This window comes from Hyperolius riggenbachi, chromosome 6 (genome assembly GCF_040937935.1).
Source record: "Hyperolius riggenbachi isolate aHypRig1 chromosome 6, aHypRig1.pri, whole genome shotgun sequence".
NCBI lineage: Eukaryota > Metazoa > Chordata > Amphibia > Anura > Hyperoliidae > Hyperolius > Hyperolius riggenbachi.
This window is the reverse complement of record NC_090651.1, coordinates 302,746,223-302,769,818: the sequence shown is the minus strand read 5'-3', so window position 1 is coordinate 302,769,818 and position 23,596 is coordinate 302,746,223. Positions and strand designations below refer to the sequence as shown.

Here is a 23,596-nt window from a genome sequence, read left to right as displayed (position 1 = left end):
AAATGGTTAAAATAACTTTTAATGACTTCAGCAGAGGTACAACCATTGTAACTCACAGTCCACAATCACAAAATGGTTATCTAACCTTGACCCCTAATGATTAGGCCCAAGGTTAGTATTTAATGAAATGGGAAGGGGAAATTTTAAAGAGATAACACCAGGATGGCCCTTCATTCCAGCTTCTCCATCAATTAGTCACATTTATATTTAGAGCCCAGCGATCAGGGTTACAATTTATATAACCAAAGCTTTAATAGAATGTTATATTAATCACTAAGGGGCGTACATTATAATCAAGGCGTATGTTAATTTGGGCACTGGAACAAGTCGATAGTAAAATATCAGTAATGTTTTTTCAATAAGCTTTAATAGTGAAAAAAAATATCAGTAATATCAGTAATGTTACCAATATTGTATTACCGTCAATATTACCAATATTACCATTACCAAATATTTAACTATCACCTCCTCAAACATTGTGTCTTCTTTAACCTACATGCACATTAACCTTCCCCTTTTAGCAGTGGTAGTCGAATAACCCCAATAACGGATTCAAGTAAATCCGATCATGGCAGTATCGAAATCCGGATACGCCGTGATCGTGATCTTGATGGCCAATTCTGAATTTGACTCAGATTTTAACCATGATTAAAAGTGATATCTATGATCACGGCCGTGATCACGATTTTACTTTAACGGTTAATAGCAAAGCCCCCTTACATGCTAAAAACACCAAATTTGCCAGATATGTTAAGAAGAACAGTGGGAACAAGAGGAAGACATTTTTTTTCAAAAAGACCTTATAGGTTTTGAGAAAATTTTCTAAGGAAAAAAGTATACATTTAAATGCGGTTTAAATGCGGTAAATACATTAACTGTCATTTACTGCATTTAAATGTATACGTTTTTCCTTTGAAACTTTAAAATCGATTTTCTCAAAAACTAGAGTCTTTTTGTAAAAAAAATGTCCTCTTGTTCCCATTGTTTTTCTTAACATATCTGGCAAATTTGGTGTTTCTAACATGTAAGGGGGCTTTTATTAACCGCTAAATTCGGCGGGTTTTTAATCACAATTAACGACTAGTGATCACGAGTAACTCGTGATCACGAGTCGGGTAATGAGTGCAATCACGAGTGCATTCATGATCGGCATTCGTGATCGAGAGTCGGGTAATGAGTGCAATCATGCATGCATTCATGATCGCCATTCGTGATCGAGAGCCGATCACTATTGCCGATGAAAACCTTGTGATCGGCAAAAACTCGACTCGTGATCATGAGGTTGTGACGAGCACCACTGCCTTCTACATCTAACTCTAATTTACCACGCCCTCCTACGCCTAACACTAGCCTTTCCTCTACTTAGTGCTGCCATCCAGCCTCCTCACTGCTTTTGTCATTTCCTCTCCACTGTTACCCTGTGGCTGCTGCTCCCTCATATCTGCTGCTTCTCAACAGCAACACTACCCGGAGAACTCTGGCACCCAATTGCTGTAACTAATACTGTTGCCACAAACTCCAGCGCATTCTCTAACACACATGTGTCGAACTCAAGGCCTGGAGGGCCAGATCCATGCCAGTGTTTAGGATGGACTGAGAAAGAAAGGAATGTGTTCTACCTGGTGGACCATACCTTTCCTGATTCAGACCCATCAATTCATTTGAGCTGTATCAAAAATGTGTGAGGATCTTGGCCCTCGTTTGACATACCTGCTCTAACACATCCAGTAGCTGTAGTTCGTCTGTACTACAACTGTACGATAGCTTGTAACTGATGCAAACTTCACCATAAACACTAGTCAGGGTTTGGTTATACCACAGCTGAACTCCTGCACCTGGCATTCAAATTATCTTGTCGGCACCACCATAGCCACAATTTACATTTTGGCCTATGATGCCAGGCGTGCGATGAGCCCATTTTAACTTTTCAGACTAAGGGATCCCTGGTAGGGGCGCAACAATAGACCCTGCAAGGGATGCAGCCACAGGGGGGCCAGAAACCGCAGGGAGCCACGTGAGGGGAGAAATTTATTTTCCCTGTCCTGAGAGACTGACAACTAAGGCAACGGAGAGAAAAAAAGTTTCTGCAAAGATGTAGACAGTCCCTGATCAGTGTTCAGCAGGGTTTTGTGTACAGCTACACCCTCCACCTCCTCCCCAAGTGCTGTGTACTGTAGTGGTGCTGGAGCAGGAGTCTGCCAAGCCAGTTCTGTTCCTTCAGAGGAGAACAGAGTTAGTTTAATAAGAAAATGAGGCTGGGAGTACACTCGTCCATCAGTTTTCTGGGTGTGGTTTTCTGTGTGCATTTTCTGCACACCATGGGCTTGATTCACTAAACTGTGATAACTGATATCACGGTCGTGTTAGCATATTGCGTGCCTTATAACGTGCGTAACGTTTTCACGTGTAATCGCAAATTTTCACACGCAATCACAAATTTTTGTGCGTAAATGCACATTTTCAAACATAAACGACCGGTTTCGAGCAAAAATTCGCGTTTGCGGATGAAAATTTGCAATTGCGCGCGTAAAGCATTACACGCGTTATAACGCACGCAAAATGCTAGCGCGACTGTGATATCAGTTATCACGGTATAATGAATCAAGCCCCATATGTTTCTGTATGTATGAAAACATGCACATTTTATCACAGAAGCTAATGTAATTGATAGAGAAAATGCATGCAGTGCTTCCCTGCTGTCTGTTTTTATCTGCATGGGGAAACCACATTCAAGTGTACACTAGCCAACATAATAACAATGGTTCTCAATTTACCTGTGCAGAAGGTGGGGCAAGGGGGCCCCATCCAATGTTTTTCAGGGGGGCCCAGTGATTTCTAGTTACGCCCCTGGTCCCTGGAAACCCTTCTAGTGATATTTATTCAATGCTTTCTAACTCTTTTTCCCTGTGGAATGGGCATATCCATTCTTCAAAATTATTTTGAATATTTTCTTGCATGCTGGTGTTTTAAAAGGCATTTTTATTGACAAGTAGAGATCGCCGAAACAGTTCGCCGGCGGACAGTTCCCGGCGAATTTGCGCTGTTTGCGTTCGTGGCGAACATATGGCGTGTTTGACCCGCCCCTATACATCATCATGGAGCCAAACTTTGACCTCTTACCTCACAGTCAGCAGACACAGGGCAGCCAATCAGCTAGCACCCCCTCCTGGACCCCCCACGCCCCTTTTAAAAAGCAGTTGCGGTGGCCATTTCGGATTCATTCTTTGCTGGCCTGCTGACTGATAGTAAGAGCAGGGTCAGACTTGCTGCAGATAGGTTGGGAAAGCATTATGTAGGCCTGTGTTCTTGTTCCTCACTTGCTGTGAAAGCACCCCAAATATACCTTTTGAGGGCTAGCACATCGGTCGCCTGTGTTTTTTGTTTTTTTTGAGTGTGTGACACTCTACAGCCCACTGACACCCAGAGCTGTGTGCTCACTACTGCTGTTGCTACATTAAGTTTCAGGCACAGCACCACTCCAGTGCATTATTATTTCAGTGTATTCTGATAGTACTATTGAATTTCTCTGTGTCCGATACTTCACAGCCCACTGACACCCAGAGCTGTGTGCACTGCTATCGTTATTGCCTCATTAAGTTGCAGGCACATTACCACTCCAGTGCATTACTATTTCACTGTATTCTGATAGTACTATTGCATTTCTCTGTGTGTAATGCTCCACAGCCCACTGACACCCAGAGCTGTGCACAGTACTACTGCTATTGTTGCTACATTAAGTTGAAGGCACGCAGGGCAGTTTCTAGGCTAAATTGCACCCAGGGCGAGGGTGTAACAATGGTGCCCCCCTCCCCACCCCTGTGGACTCGCCATCCCTTACTCTTTAGGGACAGTCACACAGCCATAGGTAGATCTGCCTAATTACTAGTGACCAGCCGCTCATCCAGGGGGAAGCAGGGACCAGGAAAACACACAGGCAAAGAGAACCCAGAAAGCCGACTCCTCCATGAGCACCGCCCACTGACATCTTGCAGTACCGCTACAGGACATCAGGTGTCATCACGTGGTGGGTAACGTGATGATGGCTTGACGTCTGACGCAGGCAGCCCAGGAGGAGTCAAGGAAGGTGATCGCGCTGGTAATCCAATTCCATTTGGCTGCACCGCGTGTCACCAGTTTCCTAGTGGTTATGTACCACTGCCTGCGCCCCCCTTGTTCTACTTGGCCACTCCGCACCAAGGGCGGCCGCCCTGCCCGCACTGCCCAAGAAACGGCCCTGCACGTTACCACTCCAGTGTATGAATGCAGTGATTTATGCCCTTTAGGGATTAAAACCCGACTTTGTGTCAACTCTGTACATTTTGGTGGGACTTTTGCCATGGATCACCCTCCGGCGTGCCACAATCCAGGTGTTAGACCCCTTGAAAAAAACCTTTCCATCACTTTTGTGGCCAGAAAGAGTCCCTGTAGGTTTTAAAATTTGCCTGCCCATTAAAGTCTATGACAGTGCACCATGTTCGCAAATATTTGCGAAAGTTCGCGTTCGCTGTTCACGAATGGAAAATTTGGTGTTCGGGACATCTCTATTGACAAGGTGTAAAAATATATCCTGGGAAAAAAAAACTTAGAAGAAAAAGTTAATTGCATATGGGCCATGGTGTCCACACTCGTTATAATACATGGCAGAGGGGTCTTCCGATTTAAAAGCTTACAATGAGGGACGAGGGTGTGAATGTTGGGGGGCATCAAAGTTTTGCAGTGTGGCCTATATGGTGTATTTACACACATGAAAATGAATAATTGAAGAACCATGTTCAAACTTACCAGCTATGAGAAGTTGGTCACTGATTACAGAATATGCCAGGTCATTGCCTATCCTTATAGCATACTGGCAGTAGTAAGTCTTCACACTGTCTTCAGTATTTGAGATCTTAAATACGAAATTATTATTTACTACACTTGTTTCTTCTTCAACTTCTTTGTCACTGTTGAGTAGCTGAAACCACCATTTACTTATTCTTTCACCTGTCTTTGGAGCTTCACATTTAATTGACATGTGATTACCAGCCCAAGCGATATAAGGCTTGCGAAGATCTGAAAGTAGAAAGTGTATTATTATTATTATTATTGAATAGGCAAAGTTACTGATTGAAAAACTTCATCTGGAGTAAAACATTGCAAAATGTAAAAAAAGAAACCATCAGTGAGACAAACAGACACTGCAATGGGATGGTGGCTAGAGGGATAACACTCATCTTACACCATTCAGGTTCAAGTTTTAACCAAAACACTATCTGCATTGAATCTGTATGTTTTACTTGGGTTTGAATGGGTACCCTAGGGTGTTCCAGTTTCGACAAAGACGAACAGAATAGGTAAGGTAACCAATCAATATCTGGAAGACACTGATTGCTTACCTGATCTACCTCAAATTGTATAGTATATATATCATAACTGATTCTATTATTAAATTAAAATGATCATCATCTATAATACCCATTATGCATTTGATAGGTAAGTAGGTAACTATGATGTGCATTCAGTCAAACAGGTATTATGCACTTTTTCAAACATACAACATTCTTCAGTTAAAGGCAACCTAAACTGAGAAGGATATGGTTGTCCTTTTAAAATAATACCAGTTGCCTGACTCTCCTGCTGATCCTGTGCCTCTAATACTTTTAGCCACAGCCCCTCAACAATCATGCAGATCAGGTGCTCTGACTGAAGTCAGACTGAATTAGCTGCATGCTTGTTGGAGGTGTTTGATTCAGCCAATACTTCAGCCAAAGAGATCAGCGGGACTGCCAGGCAACTGGTATTGTTTAAAAGGAAACACCCATACCCCTCACAGTTTAGGTTTCCTTTAAAGTGGAACTAAACTCAAAACGTCCTCTCTTTTCTAAAAGATAAGCCAAAGGATTGCTGACCATCCCTAATTGCTATATTTTCATATATTCAAATGACATGATATTGTTCTTTAATTACCCTTCACTTGTATCCTCATAGGATTGGAGGGATCTGAATTCATCTGTATTGCACTCCCAGGTTTAGTTTTGAAATCACAGAAATACTGTCCAGCATGTTTGTCTTCTATATTTTTTAGCACGTATGAGAATGGATTGTCCTCGCTTGTTTCCAGTGGAGTATCGTACTTGTAAATGGTAAATACTATGTTCGAATAACTAGAGCAACATGTTACAGTGACGTCCTCCCCTGGATGAACGATTTTATGAGGTGTGACAATAATGGTTGGAGGTTCATATCTGTCTGTATGGATGAGAAAATGTTAAAAGCATGATTACAGCAAGATCATGTAGCATTTGTAGACAATTCCATTACATCTTTTTTTTTGACCATATGATTCCTGGGTACCTTCAGGCCCATTGGAAAGTAAAGATACCATTGGCACAAAATAAAGACAGCAGTTCAGCAAACCCCCAGTTATCCGGCGCCGGCGGGGATCGGCTTATGCCGGATAAGTCTGCTTTCTGGTTGCTTGAAACTCAATGTTAAAAATAGGCCCAGCTAATGTAGTATCATACAGCACTCTATATAGTTACCATACACTCTGTATTAAATGTAAAAATATAGTAATATAGTAAAAATATAGTGGGGGAGCTGTAGACGGAGCAGATAAAAATGGCACAGGACAAATGGCACGGCAAAGGTACAAGCCATAATTAGCGGAAAGAAGGATAAATTATGGCGGGCGTCCAGTGCCCGCTTTATCGGGCTCCATAATTTAATCTGCTTGCTTGCTGCAAATCCGGCTTGTACTATTGCCTATGGAGGCAGAGAGGTTAGTGTTAGGCAGCCGGGGAGTGTAGTCCGGGTTTAGGCAGAGGTAGAGGGAGGGTTTGGTGTGAGAGAGGCAGGGGGATTTGAGGCAGTGTGAGAGCAGGTGACACAGGCAGAGGGGTTTGTATACATTACCTGGTCCCCAATGATGGCGTCTTCTATCCACTTCCTACTTAGTTTGAATGAGTCCGGCAGCCAGCCAATCACCATACGGCTTCAGTCCCTGCATAGTGATTGGCTGGCTGCAGGACTCTTCCAAACTAAACAGGAAGTGGAGAGAAACAGGAATGCCAGGACCAGGTAATGCATCACAGATGCTGGGGATGACATCTTATCACTAAATATATTTATCGTTTCAGGACATTGCTGTAACGCTAAATACGTTTAGTAGCAAGATGCCATTATTGGCATCACCCCACACCATTTTTGCGCAGCGCCTTATTTAAATGTACGCAGATGTAGAACCCATTCTTTAAAGTGAACCTCCAGACTAAAAATCTACTCAGCAGCACTGAAAAGGCTTAGTGTTTCTTTAAGGCTGTGTTCACATATGACATAGCGTGAAACTAGCTTTTTAGGATGGTGCGTTTGCGATTTGCTATTGTGTTATTACCATGTTTTTGGTGCATTTTGCGTTTGAATTTTTTAACGCAGATGCGTTTTTCACGCATTTTGTGTGCGTTTTATTGCGTTTGCGGATAGCTAGTGGAAAACACATATGCGTTTTGTATGCTTTTTTAATTTATGCAAATCACTAGGAAGACAACAGGAAGTGGAAACACACCAGAAATCTTTACTTTTTAATTAAAAAACGCATTAAAAATGCATGAAAGGGGCGTGGCCAAGATGGCGGACTAGACGGACGTCTTTATCAGAGCTCCGCTGCCCAGCTTCCCTGCGTAGACTAATAGAGCTGCAATTTTTCGCCGGAACAGTCTGACTGGCAGTAGAAGCTTACCGGGAACAAGCTGGAGTCGTGGAGTAAACCTCCGAGCGAAGACCCGGCAGACGGAGCCGACTCAGAGCCAGCGGCCTCAGACTGGGATCACTGCGGAGGCCCGCTACGCACACCTAAGGTACTGCACCGCTCCGCTCCATACCAAACGATGCCTCCCAAACTAAATAAGACCAACAAAGACCCCGGGGAAGAACAGGGTGAGACAGAGATCCCCCTTAGCACCCCGATCCAGCAGCGAACCACTGGCCGCGGGAAACATAATAAGGAGGGAGGTGACACGAACCAGCATGGGAGTAATGGCGGCAGCTCTCTTCCCAATTCGGCAGAGCTGTTAGACGCTATACGAATGTGTCAAACGACACTGACCCTGAAGATAGACCACATGGAAGCCAGCCTGAGTCTGCTTAGACAGGACCTGGGGAATCTCAGAGGCAGAACAGCCGAGTTAGAACGCCGTACTTCTGATAATGAAGATACACTACAAAATCACAGGGTGGTGATACCAGGCATGCAGAAAAGGCTCACCCAACTAGAGACCCGAGCGGTAGATGCGGAGAACAGGAACCGCCGGAATAACCTAAGACTGCTGGGGCTCCCTGAGGGTACTGAAGATATTAACGTAACTGCATTTATGGAGGACTTACTTAAACAGCTGCTCCCTGGAAACACTTTCTCCAATGTATTTGTAATTGAGAGAGCACATAGGATTCCAGCGAAGAGAGGCCCTGCAGGAGCTCCTCCTAGACCGGTAATTTTTAAACTGTTAAATTATAAGGATCGAGACGCCATTTTGGCGGCCATGAGGAAGGAAGGTGAAGTCTTTTATAATGGAACTAAGCTTATGATCTTTCCGGACTATACGGCGGAAACTCAAAAGCAGCGGAAATCGTTCCAGCAGGTCAAAACTAAGCTAAGAGAACGACAAATAATCTATTCTATGTTATTTCCAGCGAAATTGCGTGTCCAGGACGGAGAAACCATCAGGATCTTTGACACTCCGTCAGAAGTCTCGACCTGGCTGGAGTCTCTTCCTGCAGTGAATTCTACCTAACACTTTTCATCTAATCTCTTCAGAAGAAAGAGGTATGCCACGACTGTTTGGGGTGTATGTCTTACTCTCCACCGAATTTAAATTCTCATGATGAAACTGAGCCCTAATGGACAGGAGAGACAACACACCACCAACAGGGTTAACTGTCACAGGTAACATGCCACTAGACACACTGACATCTCTCCTGTTCTGATTTACTTCTATCCTTGACAAGAGTTATATTGTCTCAGGTCACTGTGGGACTTTTGTTTACTGAACAGCCAAACAGAGTTATTAATGATAATGACATGGCACCTTGTCAGGAGGTATGAAACAAGACTTCATATATATTAATATCCGAAAACTAAGGACTTTTGTACCCTTGAAGGGGGCTCAGGAACTACATTCACACTGCTAATGTGCTGTTATTCACAGCTGTCTACAACTGCCAATTCTTATTGCATAAGCAAATATAAGCTGTGATATGACTGGAAGAAGATGACAATCCAACTGAGGCCGAGTGCTCACAAGTAAACACAGTCTATGACCGTTTCAATGCTGAACTGCCACTCATACTCAATGAAAGTTCAATATAGGTGCTGTCCTGTATAACCAACACTGCAGAATGTGTATTTATGCATAATGAATCCCAAATAGACCTACTAAGTATCAAGGAGATTCCCTCTCTTTCCCCCCCCCTCCCCCTCTCAACCCCACCTCCCCCCCCTTCTCTTTCCCCCCCCCCCCTCCCCTCTTGCACCATTCCCTCCCTGATCTCCTCACATGCTTACCAACGCTAGTTTGATATGTCACTTTGATTGTCCATGTCTGCACGTATAAGTTACAGCCACATAATTCAAGCTCATAAGGAATACTGTCCCCCAGCATGCTGGGAGTTGCTGGGTAGCGGACCCTCGTCCCCCGCTGCCACATACCCCCCCCCCCACCGTTTTAGGCTCACGCAAATAGTGCAGGTGCCTAAGTTCTAAAACCTCTCGGGGTAGGACCAGGAGAGGTTACGTTGAGGGAATAAGCTGCCGTACCTGTTGTATAGAGTAGCAGGGTGGGTTAGAGGGTAATGGGGATTAAAATGTTATTTAGGTTTTGTGGTTCTGAAGCTGTCGGTGGTTGTGGTCTATGTTTTACTCGCCTTAGGAGAGGTAATATGAGGTGGAAGAAGTGCAAATTTAAAATGATAATGCATTCATTGTTTATTATAAGATAAAATTCCAATGTCGGTGTTAAAGTGTATTCTATGGAATGTAAGGGGCCTTAATGCAAAACTCAAACGGTCGCTTGTCTTTAACTACTTAAAGGATTTTAAACCAGACATATGCATCTTGGTGGAGACGCATCTTACTGGTAGTAAAATAATGGCCTTAAAAAAGCCGTGGGTGGCTGCTTACTACCATGCCACGTACTCAAATTATGCTAGGGGAGTGTCAATCTTGGTACATAAAAAAACTCCTTTTCAATTACTTCATCTTAAACTAGATGATCAAGGCAAATATATAGCCTTGCATGCCAAGATCTCTGATGAACTGATTACCCTCATAGCACTTTATATACCGCCCCCGGCGGACATCACAATACTAAATGAGGTTATGGCGGCAGTTACACAGTGGCCAGCAACCAAAACACTAATTGCAGGTGACTTCAACATGGTCCTTTCACCATCTAAAGATAGGTTAACCCCAACCCCTAAAGACAACTTGATATTCCAGCAATGGGCGGACTCATATAACCTAGTGGACATATGGCCATTGCGACACCCAGATACACCAGGTTTTACCTGCCACTCGTCCACCTATCAATCCCTTTCGCGCATAGACATATTTTTGGCTAGCTCGGACCTGGCGTCTTTCGCTACTGATATTAAACTTCTCCCCCGAGGTATTTCTGATCACGCACCCTTAGAGTTAACATTAAACTTTGAAGGACCAAAAACCAGACCGCTCTGGAGATTATCACCGGGTTGGCTAGAAGACATAAACGTGCAGGGGGAAACTAAAGCATCCTTAACTCACTTCTGGGCAGAGAATGCGGGAACGGCCCCCCCTGAAATTGTATGGGATACATACAAAGCGGTAGTGAGAGGAGCCTATACTTCTGCAATAGTTACAGCTAGACAACAACACAGAATGCTACTGACAAATGCGGAGAATAAGGCAACTAGAGCCGAAAATGAATATATTGCACATAAAACACCAGGGAACTATTCAGTATGGAAGGCAGCGTTAACGACCCTAGCCAGTAAACAGTTGAGTGTCACGTCCAGAATAGGCCAGATCCAAAAGGTCAGGATATATGAACAAGGGGATAGTACGGGGAAGTTACTAGCTCACTTAATTGGGAAGGAAAGGCAGGTATATCATATCTCCTCAATCAGAGATCACCAGCATGAACTAGTTCACACTACTAGACAAATTAACCAAGCGTTCCAACACTACTACTCGCAACTTTATAGTACCAAGATTGACTACTCGCTGGAACAATTATGTTCCTACTTAGATACTATAACCTTCCCACAACTAGAGGATGCTGATAGAGAACTGCTAGAAAGAGATATTACCAGGGAGGAGCTGGAGTTGGCTATGAGTACGATCTCGTCAAATAAGTCCCCAGGTACAGATGGTCTCCCTATAGACTTCTACCGGAAATATGCCCAATCATTATCTTTAAAATTGCTGTCACTGTTTCAAGGGGTCCAAAGTGGCCAAAAACTTCCTAAGTCCATGGCAGAGGCCCTAATAGTGGTCATTCCCAAACCGGGTAAGAGTCCTGACGAGTGCTCCTCCTACCGCCCAATCTCTCTCCTCAATCAGGATTATAAAATTCTAGCAAAAATTCTTTCCCTCAGAGTGAACAACATAATAACTAAATTAATCAATCCTGATCAATCAGGATTTATTCCTGGGAAGGGCACTGACATAAATATCAGAAGACTTACTACTAATCTGGCAATAAAACATGACAACACGGGATCAAGAGTGGTGGCCTCTCTCGACGCAGAGAAGGCCTTTGACTCCGTAGAATGGGTGTATTTGTGGGAAGTGCTCCATAGATTCGGTTTCGGGCCTAAATTTATCAATTGGGTGCAAGCACTATATGAGAAACCTATAGCCAAAATCAAAACAGGGAATTACATTTCCGCGCCCTTCACTTTGGGGAGGGGCACTCGTCAGGGCTGCCCTTTGTCTCCGTCGTTGTTTGCATTGGCCATAGAGCCACTGGCAATAACGATACGGAATAATGTTGGAATTAAGGGATTAAGGGTAGGGGATATAACCGAAATTATATCATTATATGCCGATGATATCCTTCTGTACCTGGAGGACCCGGGTCCTTCCCTGGTGGAATCTCTAAACACCATTGACACCTTTGGAAAATACTCCGGGTTAAAAATAAACTGGAATAAGTCGGTTATATTACCTTTGGACCCCATTCCACCACTGGATGGGCCACTGAGCTCACTAATCTGCGCAAAGGAAATTAAATACCTTGGAATAAGATTCACAACAGACCTAAAAGATTATGTAAAACTAAATATACTCCCGGCCTTGGAGAGTCTCAAAACTAAATGCAAAGCCTGGCAAGGTTTGCCATTAACGCTCATTGGGAAGGCCAATGCAGTCAAAATGAATCTTCTTCCAAAATTTAATTATTACTTTCGTAATACTCCGGTGGTGATTCCTAACTCGGTTTTTAAGGCAATAGACTCACACATATCCTCTTGTTTATGGAACTCTAAAACTGCTAGAATTGCATTACAAACACTCCAACTAGCTAAGGATGAAGGAGGGATAGCTTTACCCAACTTCAAATTATACTATTGGGCGGCAGTGCTGGTTACCTCGAGGTGGTGGTTTTCCCAATCCACCGAGAACCCATCTAACAGAATTGAAGCTGCAATAATGGGATCTACCAACGCCTTGGCCAGTCTTCCTTTTCGGGGCCGGAACTGCTCTCCCAGACTCACTAGCCCAATGAAAACAGTCATACAGGTATGGGAAGTGGCTCAAAAATCCCAATCCTTAGAACCACAATACTCACCATTCATCCCAATCTGGAATAATAAGGCACTTCCGCACTTTCTCACGATCCCGGATCCTGGATTCTGGGTCGGGTTGGGAGTCACTAGACTCCGGGATTTGATTAGGGGGGGTCTCTTGATAACATTTGACCAAATGAAAGAACTATATGGTATCACTAATAAGGGGTTCTTTAGATTCCTCCAGATTCGGCATGCTTTTTCTGCCCAATTTGGAGGCATCATGACACCAATTAAGCTAGAATCCACCCAAATGGAATTGACAGCAGCCACTGGGGACTTACCTAAGGCGTTATCTGCCTTATATCAAGCCCTTAAACCGCAAGTCTCCCCTAAAATGGACAAGCTGCTCTCTGAATGGCAAACACTTGATGCAGACCTTGATCAGGAGGATTGGGAAGAAGCTCTAACTTTCTCAATCAAGGCAAGAATCTCAGCCAGGGATACATTTATAATGCTTAAAATAATCCATAGGGCATATTACTCTCCCATCCGAATGCATAGAATTAAAAATGAAAACCCCTCTGCTTGTCCTAGATGTAACCATGAAGGGGCTGATTTTTTTCATATGTTATGGCGCTGTCCTCGGTTGCTACCCTTCTGGGCTCAAGTGCACTCCATAACGCAAAAAATGTTTCCCTCGCATATAATCCCAAATGCTCCTCGGCATTATCTATTAGGTGTTATTAACGACACAATTAAAACGGAAGCAGCAAGGTTATTGTTCAGAAACCTAGTATTTTATGCAATTAAGGCGATTACACTTAAGTGGAATCAAGACCTCCCCCCTGTGATACAGGACTGGGAAACCCTTGTTAGAAAAGAACTCCCGATACTGAAGAAAGTATACGAACAAAGGAAAATACCTAAAAAGTTTGATAAGGTCTGGGCAAGGTGGCTCAAACACTACAATATCTCACTAGACTAAGTGGATGGTAATACCATCTATTCCACCACACTAAGAGGTTGTTTTTTGATACCTGGGGTGAGGACCACACCCGCTGACAGCTCACTAGTTGATAGGTTTTAGTTGATGTTCTGTTATGTTATGTTTTTTGCGGGCTGGACCCAGAATGTTGTAACTGGGGACCACCTGCTGTTGTTCTTCTTTTTCTGCATAAAACAATAAAATTTTGACTTTAAAAAAAAAAAATGCATGAAAAGCGCAATGCATATGCGTTACCATAGACTTTGATTATGTGTGTTTTGGCAGCCAGCCTGCATATTATGCAACACTACCAGCGTACAAACCCAGTGAAATGCAGCTTCTTATGCATCCCACTAACATTGCTGCATAAAATGCAGCGTTTCCCGCTAAGCTAGTGTTTCTGCTATGTGTGCACCCAGCCTAACAGTTTCACAGCATCAGAACTTTGTTTTTCTTACCCAAGCCTCATTTTTAGCTGCACAGAAGAAATCTGCACAGGCATTTTTCCCCTGATGCTGTGCAAAGCATGATGGGATTTCTGATGTTGTTATTCCCGTTCTGCAGTTTTGGCACAATTTTTTTTTATTTGAAATTTGAAGCCTAGCGCTCAGCTGGGAGGGGTGATCAGGACACAGGACAGTTGGAACTGTGTCTCATGCTCCGTAACCTCCTTTCAACCAAAAAGATGGCTGCCCCCATGAAATCACAAACATTTGCCCGTTCTTTTAACCACTTCCCGACCGCCCACTACACAGGGGCGGCGGGGAAGTGGAGCCCTGTAGGACGGCCTCACCCACAGAGGCGGCAGTCCATTTAAGGGCATGGGCGGAGCGATCGCGTCATCCGTGACGCGATCCTCCGCCCGGGATCGAAGCACGGGCATTTTGTCTCCGCTCGCCGGCCACTTAGCAGAGCCGGCGAGCGGAGGAATCCGCAGGATCAGCCAATCCCTGAGTATAAGGCACTTTGTTAGGTAAACAAAGTGCCTTATACGTGCTTCCTCCTCGCCTCGTGGTCTCATTGTTCCAGAGACCACCAGCGAGGAGGAAGCACTTGTAAGTTTCACTGCACGCAGCTTGATTTTGCCCACAGCCTCCCTGATCACCCACCCCAGGCCTCATACCCCCCCTGATCACCCCAGCAGACCCCTGCCCAGCACCCTTGCACCCCTGCAAAACCCCCACCCCCCCCACCTGCCACTAACTAGCGACGCTGCCCCTTAGTTTAGGTCCCTAACTGCCTCCTAGTCACCCCTGATCCCCCCTCCCTACCTTTAGATCACCCCCACACCCCATCCCAGACTACCCCCCTGTATACTGTATACATTTGTATACAGCTACATTACCCTCTGATCCCCCTCTGATCCCCCTCTGATCACCTGTCTATCACCTGTCCATCAGCCCTCAGCACCCCCACCCATCAGAGCAGACCCTAACTGCCCCGCGGGGGTAACCGATCACCTGCCCAGGCCCTCGATTGCCCTCGTACCCCCCTTCTGATTACATCCCCTGCTGTTTGTTTACATCTGTCCTCCCCAGCAATCACTAACTGATCTTTGATCAGTAACCCCCTGTGTCTGCCTCTCATCAGATCAGGACTCAGTCTGCCCCGTGCAGGCTCCTGATCAACCCCCCATCCCCTCAAATCGCCCTCAGACCCCCCCCCTAATCACCGTCCAAGTGCATTGTATTTGACTGTGCTGCGCTTGTATTCGATTGTGCTGCGCTTGTATTCAATTGTGGTGTAATTGTATTTGATTGTCCCGTGATCGGCTTCGATTGCCCCGTGATTGTTTGATTGCCTGAGACCCCACTTCCCGCCACACCCAACCCCACCCTCCCCCCCACCACACCCAACCCCACCCCACCCCCCCCCCCCCCCACCACCACCTCCAACCACCACCTTCCGAGTGCATCAGATTTGCTTGTGCTGTGATTGGAGTCGATTGTGCTGTAATTGTATTTGATTGTCCTGTGATCGACTTCGATTGCCCCGTGATTGTTTGATTGCCTGAGACCCCACTTCCCGCCACACCCAATCCCACCCTCCCCCATCACCTTCCGAGTGCATCAGATTTGATTGGGCTGTGATTGGAGTCGATTGTGCTGTAATTGTATTTGATTGTCCCGTGATCGACTTCGATTGCCCCGTGATTGTTTGATTGCCTGAGACCCCACTTCCCGCCACACCCAATCCCACCCTCCCCCATCACCTTCCGAGTGCATCAGATTTGATTGGGCTGTGATTGGAGTCGATTGTGCTGTAATTGTATTTGATTGTCCCGTGATCGGCTTCGATTGCCCCGTGATTGTTTGATTGCCTGAGACCCCACTTCCCGCCACACCCAACCCCACCCTCCCCCCCACCACACCCAACCCCACCCCCCCACCACCTCCAACCACCACCTTCCGAGTGCATCAGATTTGCTTGTGCTGTGATTGGAGTCGATTGTGCTGTAATTGTATTTGATTGTCCCGTGATCGGCTTCGATTGCCCCGTGATTGTTTGATTGCCTGAGACCCCACTTCCCGCCACACCCAATCCCACCCTCCCCCCATCACCTTCCGAGTGCATCAGATCTGCTTGTGCTGTGATTGGAGTCGATTGTGCTGTAATTGGATTTGATTGTCCCGTGATTGTTTGATTGCCTCTGAGACCCCACTTCCCACCAACCCCAATACCTCTCAAATACTCCCTTTTTGCTAGGTAGGTGCTCTTTTTTTCTGGGTAGTCTCGGAGGAAAACCCCATAAATTTAGCAATCCAAAATGGCAAGAAGGGGGCTTTCCGATGACGAGGTATACAGGTACATGGACCAGTCGGATGAGTTCTTTTGGGAAGAATCATCCGTCGAATCTTCCGGGTCCGATTTTGAACCTGTAGAAAGCAGTGGTTCCCTGACCGATAGTGATGACGAGGCTATGGTCCCGGCTAGAGCCAGGCGTACCAGACCCCAAGTCGTTAGACCGCAGGTGGCGCAGGATCCGCCTCAAGGGCAGCAGGGTGGTGCTAGCGCTGTTGATAGTTTTCTTGGTGAGGCAGGCACCAGCAGCGCAGCATCTCCTGGACTTAGTGCCAGTGCTTCCGTAGACCCTGACGAAGTGGTGAGCGTCAGCATGGAAGTTGAAACTGGTACGGTGGCAAGTGCAGTAGTACCCCCGTCGCAGCCACCAACAAGAAGACGGGCCCGTAGTACCCATAGACTCCCAGAGGTGCTGGCACAACCAGATTGGCAATCCCCTGATTCCGCCGCACCCGTAGTGCCCCCTTTCACCGCCCAGTCTGGAGTCCAGGTGGCGACAGCTCATCTAGGAACGGCCCTAGACTTTTTGCAGCTGTTCATCACCCAGGTTCTCTTGGACTTAATTGTGGTTGAGACCAACCGTAAAGCCACACAATTCATCACCGAGCACCCGGAGAGCATGTATGCCCAGCCTTTCGGGTGGAAACCAGTCCAAGTTTCCGACATTAAAATCTTTTTGGCCCTTATCCTTCACTTGGGACTAATGAAACAGAATGTACTGCGGTCGTATTGGTCTACGAACCCAGTAAATCATGTTCCCTTGTACCCTGCTGCCATGTCCAGGACACGATTTGAGTCCATCCTGCGCTTCCTGCACTTCAACGACGACAAAACCTGTCATGAAAAGGGCCACCCTGCTTATGACCGGCTCCACAAAATTCGGCCCCTCATAGACCACCTGTCATCAACATTTGCAGATGCTTATATCCCTGAACAGAACATCTGCGTAGACGAGTCCCTCTTACGCTTTACCGGGCGCCTTGGCATCAAACAGTACATCCCAAGCAAGCGCGCCCGGTATGGGGTGAAACTGTATAAGCTCTGTGAAAGGGCCACAGGCTATACATGTCGTTTTAGGGTCTATGAGGGAAAAGACTCAAAATTGGAGCCGGTCGGATGCCCTGACTACCTGGGGAGCAGTGGAAAGGTTGTGTGGGACTTGGTGTCACCCTTGTTCCAGAAGGGGTACCATCTTTTTGTGGACAATTATTACACAAGTGTGGCCCTCTTTCAGCACTTAAAGTTAGAAGGAATCCGATGCTGTGGCACTGCGCGGCCTAGTCGCCAGGGCTTCCCCCAACGGCTCGTTACCACCAGACTTTTACGGGGGCAGAGGGTCGCCTTGCGTACTGAAGACCTGCTCGCGGTGAAATGGAGGGACAAGAGGGACGTTTACTTTCTGTCCACCATTCACACAGACACGACAGTCCAAATTCAACGGGCAACTGCGGTCATTGAAAAGCCCCTTGTCGTCCACGAATATAATGTCAACATGGGAGGGGTGGACTTCAATGACCAGAGGTTAGCGCCCTATTTAGTTACCCGGAAAACAAGACGCTGGTATAAGAAAGTGTCTTTTTATCTGATTCAATTGGCAGTTTACAACAGCTTTGTTCTCTACAGTAAGGCTGGGAGAACTGGATCTTTCCTCCAATTTCAGGAAGAGATCATTATGGACATCCTGTATCCAGGAGGTGCCAGGCCCCCCCCCCCAGATGCAACTAGCCGACTGCATGGAAGGCATTACGCCTATCAGCTTCCGTGTGCCCCAGGTCAACGCATCCGAAGAAAACGTTGCCGTGTCTGCAGCAGGGCTGGAACAAGGAGTGACACCGTTTATTATTGTCCCCGCTGTCCTGACCAGCCTGGTCTATGCGTAGGGCCGTGTTTTGAGAGGTACCACGAGCAGGTACACTATTAGAACCTAGGGAACTCCAGACACAGGAGTAGGCACACACTCAGTGGTCTTTCGCACATTGTCGCAGGGAGAGGAGAGGTAAGCTTGAAGACCAAACGGGTAAGCATAAAAATGGGAAGAAGGATCGGTTTCCATGCTTGATATTGCTGATCTGTCCTGGGTTGGCGATATAAGACGGCATGTTTGAATTTCCCTTGAGTGTGGACACCCCCGGTTTATATGTGATTTGGGCCTATGATGATGCTTTAATGCCACACAGAGTCATCTCTATTGGCAGGCATATTGCTGTATCCTACAGGCATAATGCTGTATACTAAAGTTCTGAGGCCCAGTCACATAAGTTGGTGGCTCACCCTGAGTGCAGGGTGGCACGGGGTGTCTCTCTCCTGAGGTTATCACTGCCATTGATGTGGAGGAAGATCTGCCATTGATGTGGAGCAAGGTATGTTTGCCGTTCATTTTTCCTTTCAGCCCAGAGTGCATTACTTGTATACCCAATATAAGGAGTATAGCAGAAACTCCTAATACTGGCCATACATGTAATGATTGCAGAGACCCTAAAATGCCAGGACAGACTCCACAAATGACCCCATTTTGGAAAGAGGACACCCTAAAGTATTATGTGAGGTGCACGGTGAGTTCATAAAAGATTTTAGTTTTTGTCACAAGTTAGCAGATTTTTTTTTTTTATTTTTTTTTAACAGTGTCATTTTCCGTTAACTTGTGACAAAAAATAAAATTTTCAATGACCTCACCATTCCCCTCATGGAATACCTTGTTGTGTATTCTTTCCAAAATGGAGTCATTTGTGGGGTTTGTTAACTGTCCTGGCAAGTGGGCGGGGTGCTAAATTTTGAGCACCCCTGTAAAGCCTAAAGGTACTTATTGGACTCTGGACCCCTTAGCGCAGTTAGGGTGCAAAAAGGTGCCACACATGTGGTATCGCCGTACTCGGGAGAAGTAGTACAATGTGTTTTGGGGTGTATTTTTACACATACCCATGCTGGGTGGGAGAAATACCTCTGCAAATGACAATCTTTTGATTTTTTTACACACAATTGTCCATTTACAGAGTTATTTCTCCCACCCAGCATGGGTATGTGTAAAAATACACCCCAAAACACATTGTACTACTTCTCCCGAGTACGGCGATACCACATGTGTGGCACTTTTTTGCACCCTAACTGCGCTAAAGGGCCCAAAGTCCAATGAGTACCTTTAGGATTTCACAGGTCATTTTGCGGAATTTGATTTCCAGACTCCTCCTCACGGTTTAGGGCCCCTAAAATGCTAGGGCAGTATAGGAACCCCACAAATGACCCCATTTTAGAAAGAAGACACCCCAAGGTATTCCGTTAGGAGTATGGTGAGTTCATAGAAGATTTTATTTTTTGTCACAAGTTAGCGGAAAATGACACTTTGTGAAAAAAACAATACAAATCAATTTTCCGCTAACTTTTGACAAAAAATAAAATCTTCTATGAACTCACCATACTCCTAACGGAATACCTTGGGGTGTCTTCTTTCTAAAATGGGGTCATTTGTGGGGTTCCTATACTGCCCTGGCATTTTAGGGGCCCTAAACCGTGAGGAGTAGTCTGGAAATCAAATTCCGCAAAATGACCTGTGAAAGCCTAAAGGTGCTCATTGGACTTTGGGCCCTTTAGCGCAGTTAGGGTGCAAAAAAGTGCCACACATGTGGTATTGCCGTACTCGGGAGAAGTAGTACAATGTGTTTTGGGGTGTATTTTTACACATACCCATGCTGGGTGGGAGAAATACCTCTGCAAATGACAATCTTTTGATTTTTTTACACACAATTGTCCATTTACAGAGTTATTTCTCCCACCCAGCATGGGTATGTGTAAAAATACACCCCAAAACACATTGTACTACTTCTCCCGAGTACGGCGATACCACATGTGTGGCACTTTTTTGCACCCTAACTGCGCTAAAGGGCCCAAAGTCCAATGAGTACCTTTAGGATTTCACAGGTCATTTTGCGGAATTTGATTTCCAGACTCCTCCTCACGGTTTAGGGCCCCTAAAATGCCAGGGCAGTATAGGAACCCCACAAATGACCCCATTTTAGAAAGAAGACACCCCAAGGTATTCCGTTAGGAGTATGGTGAGTTCATAGAAGATTTTATTTTTTGTCAAAAGTTAGCGGAAAATTGATTTGTATTGTTTTTTTCACAAAGTGTCATTTTCCGCTAACTTGTGACAAAAAATAAAATCTTCTATGAACTCACCATACTCCTAACGGAATACCTTGGGGTGTCTTCTTTCTAAAATGGGGTCATTTGTGGGGTTCCTATACTGCCCTGGCATTTTAGGGGCCCTAAACCGTGAGGAGTAGTCTGGAAATCAAATTCCGCAAAATGACCTGTGAAAGCCTAAAGGTGCTCATTGGACTTTGGGCCCTTTAGCGCAGTTAGGGTGCAAAAAAGTGCCACACATGTGGTATTGCCGTACTCGGGAGAAGTAGTACAATGTGTTTTGGGGTGTATTTTTACACATACCCATGCTGGGTGGGAGAAATACCTCTGCAAATGACAATCTTTTGATTTTTTTACACACAATTGTCCATTTACAGAGATATTTCTCCCACCCAGCATGGGTATGTGTAAAAATACACCCCAAAACACATTGTACTACTTCTCCTGAGTACGGCGATACCACATGTGTGGCACTTTTTTGCACCCTAACTGCGCTAAAGGGCCCAAAGTCCAATGAGCACCTTTAGGCTTTCACAGGTCATTTTGCGGAATTTGATTTCCAGACTACTCCTCACGGTTTAGGGCCCCTAAAATGCCAGGGCAGTATAGGAACCCCACAAATGACCCCATTTTAGAAAGAAGACACCCCAAGGTATTCCGTTAGGAGTATGGTGAGTTCATAGAAGATTTTATTTTTTGTCACAAGTTAGCGGAAAATGACACTTTGTGAAAAAAACAATACAAATCAATTTTCCGCTAACTTTTGACAAAAAATAAAATCTTCTATGAACTCACCATACTCCTAACGGAATACCTTGGGGTGTCTTCTTTCTAAAATGGGGTCATTTGTGGGGTTCCTATACTGCCCTGGCATTTTAGGGGCCCTAAACCGTGAGGAGTAGTCTGGAAATCAAATTCCGCAAAATGACCTGTGAAATCCTAAAGGTACTCATTGGACTTTGGGCCCTTTAGCGCAGTTAGGGTGCAAAAAAGTGCCACACATGTGGTATCGCCGTACTCAGGAGAAGTAGTACAATGTGTTTTGGGGTGTATTTTTACACATACCCATGCTGGGTGGGAGAAATAACTCTGTAAATGGACAATTGTGTGTAAAAAAAAATTAACAAATTGTCATTTACAGAGATATTTCTCCCACCCAGCATGGGTATGTGTAAAAATACACCCCAAAACACATTATACTACTTCTCCTGAGTACGGCAATACCACATATGTGGCACTTTTTTGCAGCCTAACTGCGCTAAGGGGTCCAAAGTCCAATGAGCACCTTTAGGCTTTACAGGGGTGCTTACAATTTAGCACCCCCCAAAATGTCAGGACAGTAAACACACCCCACAAATGACCCCATTTTGGAAAGTAGACCCTTCAAGGTATTCAGAGAGGGGCATGGTGAGTCCGTGGCAGATTTCATTTTTTTTTGGTGCAAGTTAGAAGAAATGGAAACTTTTTTTTTTTTTTTTTTCGTGTCACAAAGTGTCATTTTCCGCTTACTTGTGACAAAAATTAATATCTTCTATGAACTCACTATGCCTCTCAGTGAATACTTTGGGATGTCTTCTTTCCAAAATGGGGTAATTTGGGGGGTATTTATACTATCCTGGAATTCTAGCCCCTCATGAAACATGACAGGGGGTCAGAAAAGTCAGAGATGCTTGAAAATGGGAAAATTCACTTTTTGCACCATAGTTTGTAAACGCTATAACTTTTACCCCAACCAATAAATATACGCTGAATGGGTTTTTTTTAATCAAAAACATGTTTGTCCACATTTTTCGCGCTGCATGTATACAGAAATTTTACTTTATTTGAAAACTGTCAGCACAGAAAGTTAAAAAAATCATTTTTTTGCCAAAATTCATGTCTTTTTTGCTGAATATAATAAAAAGTAAAAATCGCAGGAGCAATTAAATAGCACCAAAAGAAAGCTTTATTAGTGACAAGAAAAGGAGCCAAAATTCATTTAGGTGGTAGGTTGTATGAGCGAGCAATAAACCGTGAAAGCTGCAGTGGTCTGAATGGAAAAAAAGTGGCCGGTCCTTAAGGGGTAGAAAGCCCTAGGTCCTCAAGTGGTTAAAACAGGGTGTGTAAGAGATTATATTACCTATCTATTTAAATTAACATAACTAATGTAACTTAATGAAAATATGTTTGTTTAGGCTGCAGTTCCTCTTTAAGCACAGCTAAACTCACAAACAGCCTAATGGTGCGTACACCACAAACAGATGGAGAGAAGCACCAGAAAAAAAAAATCAGAAAAATGGTTTGCGTGCCAATGCCCAGAAAACCCCAGTGCCTCCTGGGGAGCACTCGTCAATAGACAGCAAATGGGCCGGCACCACTTTAAAGTATTATAGCTCTTTATTTCATGAAGTCGGCAGCAGTGACAGACCGCTGTTTCGGGGTGAACCCCTTTCTCATGCCATGGCATTTTGCAGTTTGAGAAAGGGGTTCACCCCAAAACAGCGGTCTGTCACTGCTGCCGACTTTATGAAATAAAGAGCTATAATACTTTAAAGTGGTGCTGGCCCATTTGGTGTCTATTAATGGTGCGTACATACTCCTGATTTGTTCAAACGATGGGTCGTCAGACCCGCCCGTGGGGCGGTCGTTCTGACGACAGTTTGCCAGTGTGTACAGTCTGTCGGCAGGCTGATCAGGCTGGTTTTGACCGATCCGCAGAGCGGATCAGTCAAAACCAGCCTGATCAGCCTGCCGACAGACTGTACACACAGTAAAACTGTCATCAGAACGGGCGCCCCACGGGTAGGGTTGCCAGGTGTCCGGTTTTAGAAGGGACAGTCCGGTTTTTGGCCGCTGTGTCCTGTCCAAAAAGGCATGTTAAACCGGACAATTAAGATGTCCGGTTTTATGCCTTTTGCCACTTGCCGCCACCCGTCCGCCAGCGCTGCGCGA

The 23,596-nt window shown here is 45.1% G+C and overlaps 1 protein-coding gene across 1 annotated transcript in view; it reads right to left on the bottom strand.

The window, feature by feature from the left end:
• The window catches only part of LOC137522819 (immunoglobulin superfamily member 1-like), a 73,229-nt gene that overhangs the window by 7,464 nt on the left and 42,169 nt on the right, over window positions 1–23,596 (bottom strand). Inside the window, exons 4-5 of the mRNA XM_068242925.1 lie at window positions 5,947–6,228; window positions 4,783–5,052 (exon numbers count right to left, since the gene is read on the bottom strand). Of these exons, the coding sequence (XP_068099026.1) occupies window positions 4,783–5,052; window positions 5,947–6,228 (552 nt within the window). The remainder of the gene's footprint in view (window positions 1–4,782; window positions 5,053–5,946; window positions 6,229–23,596) is intronic.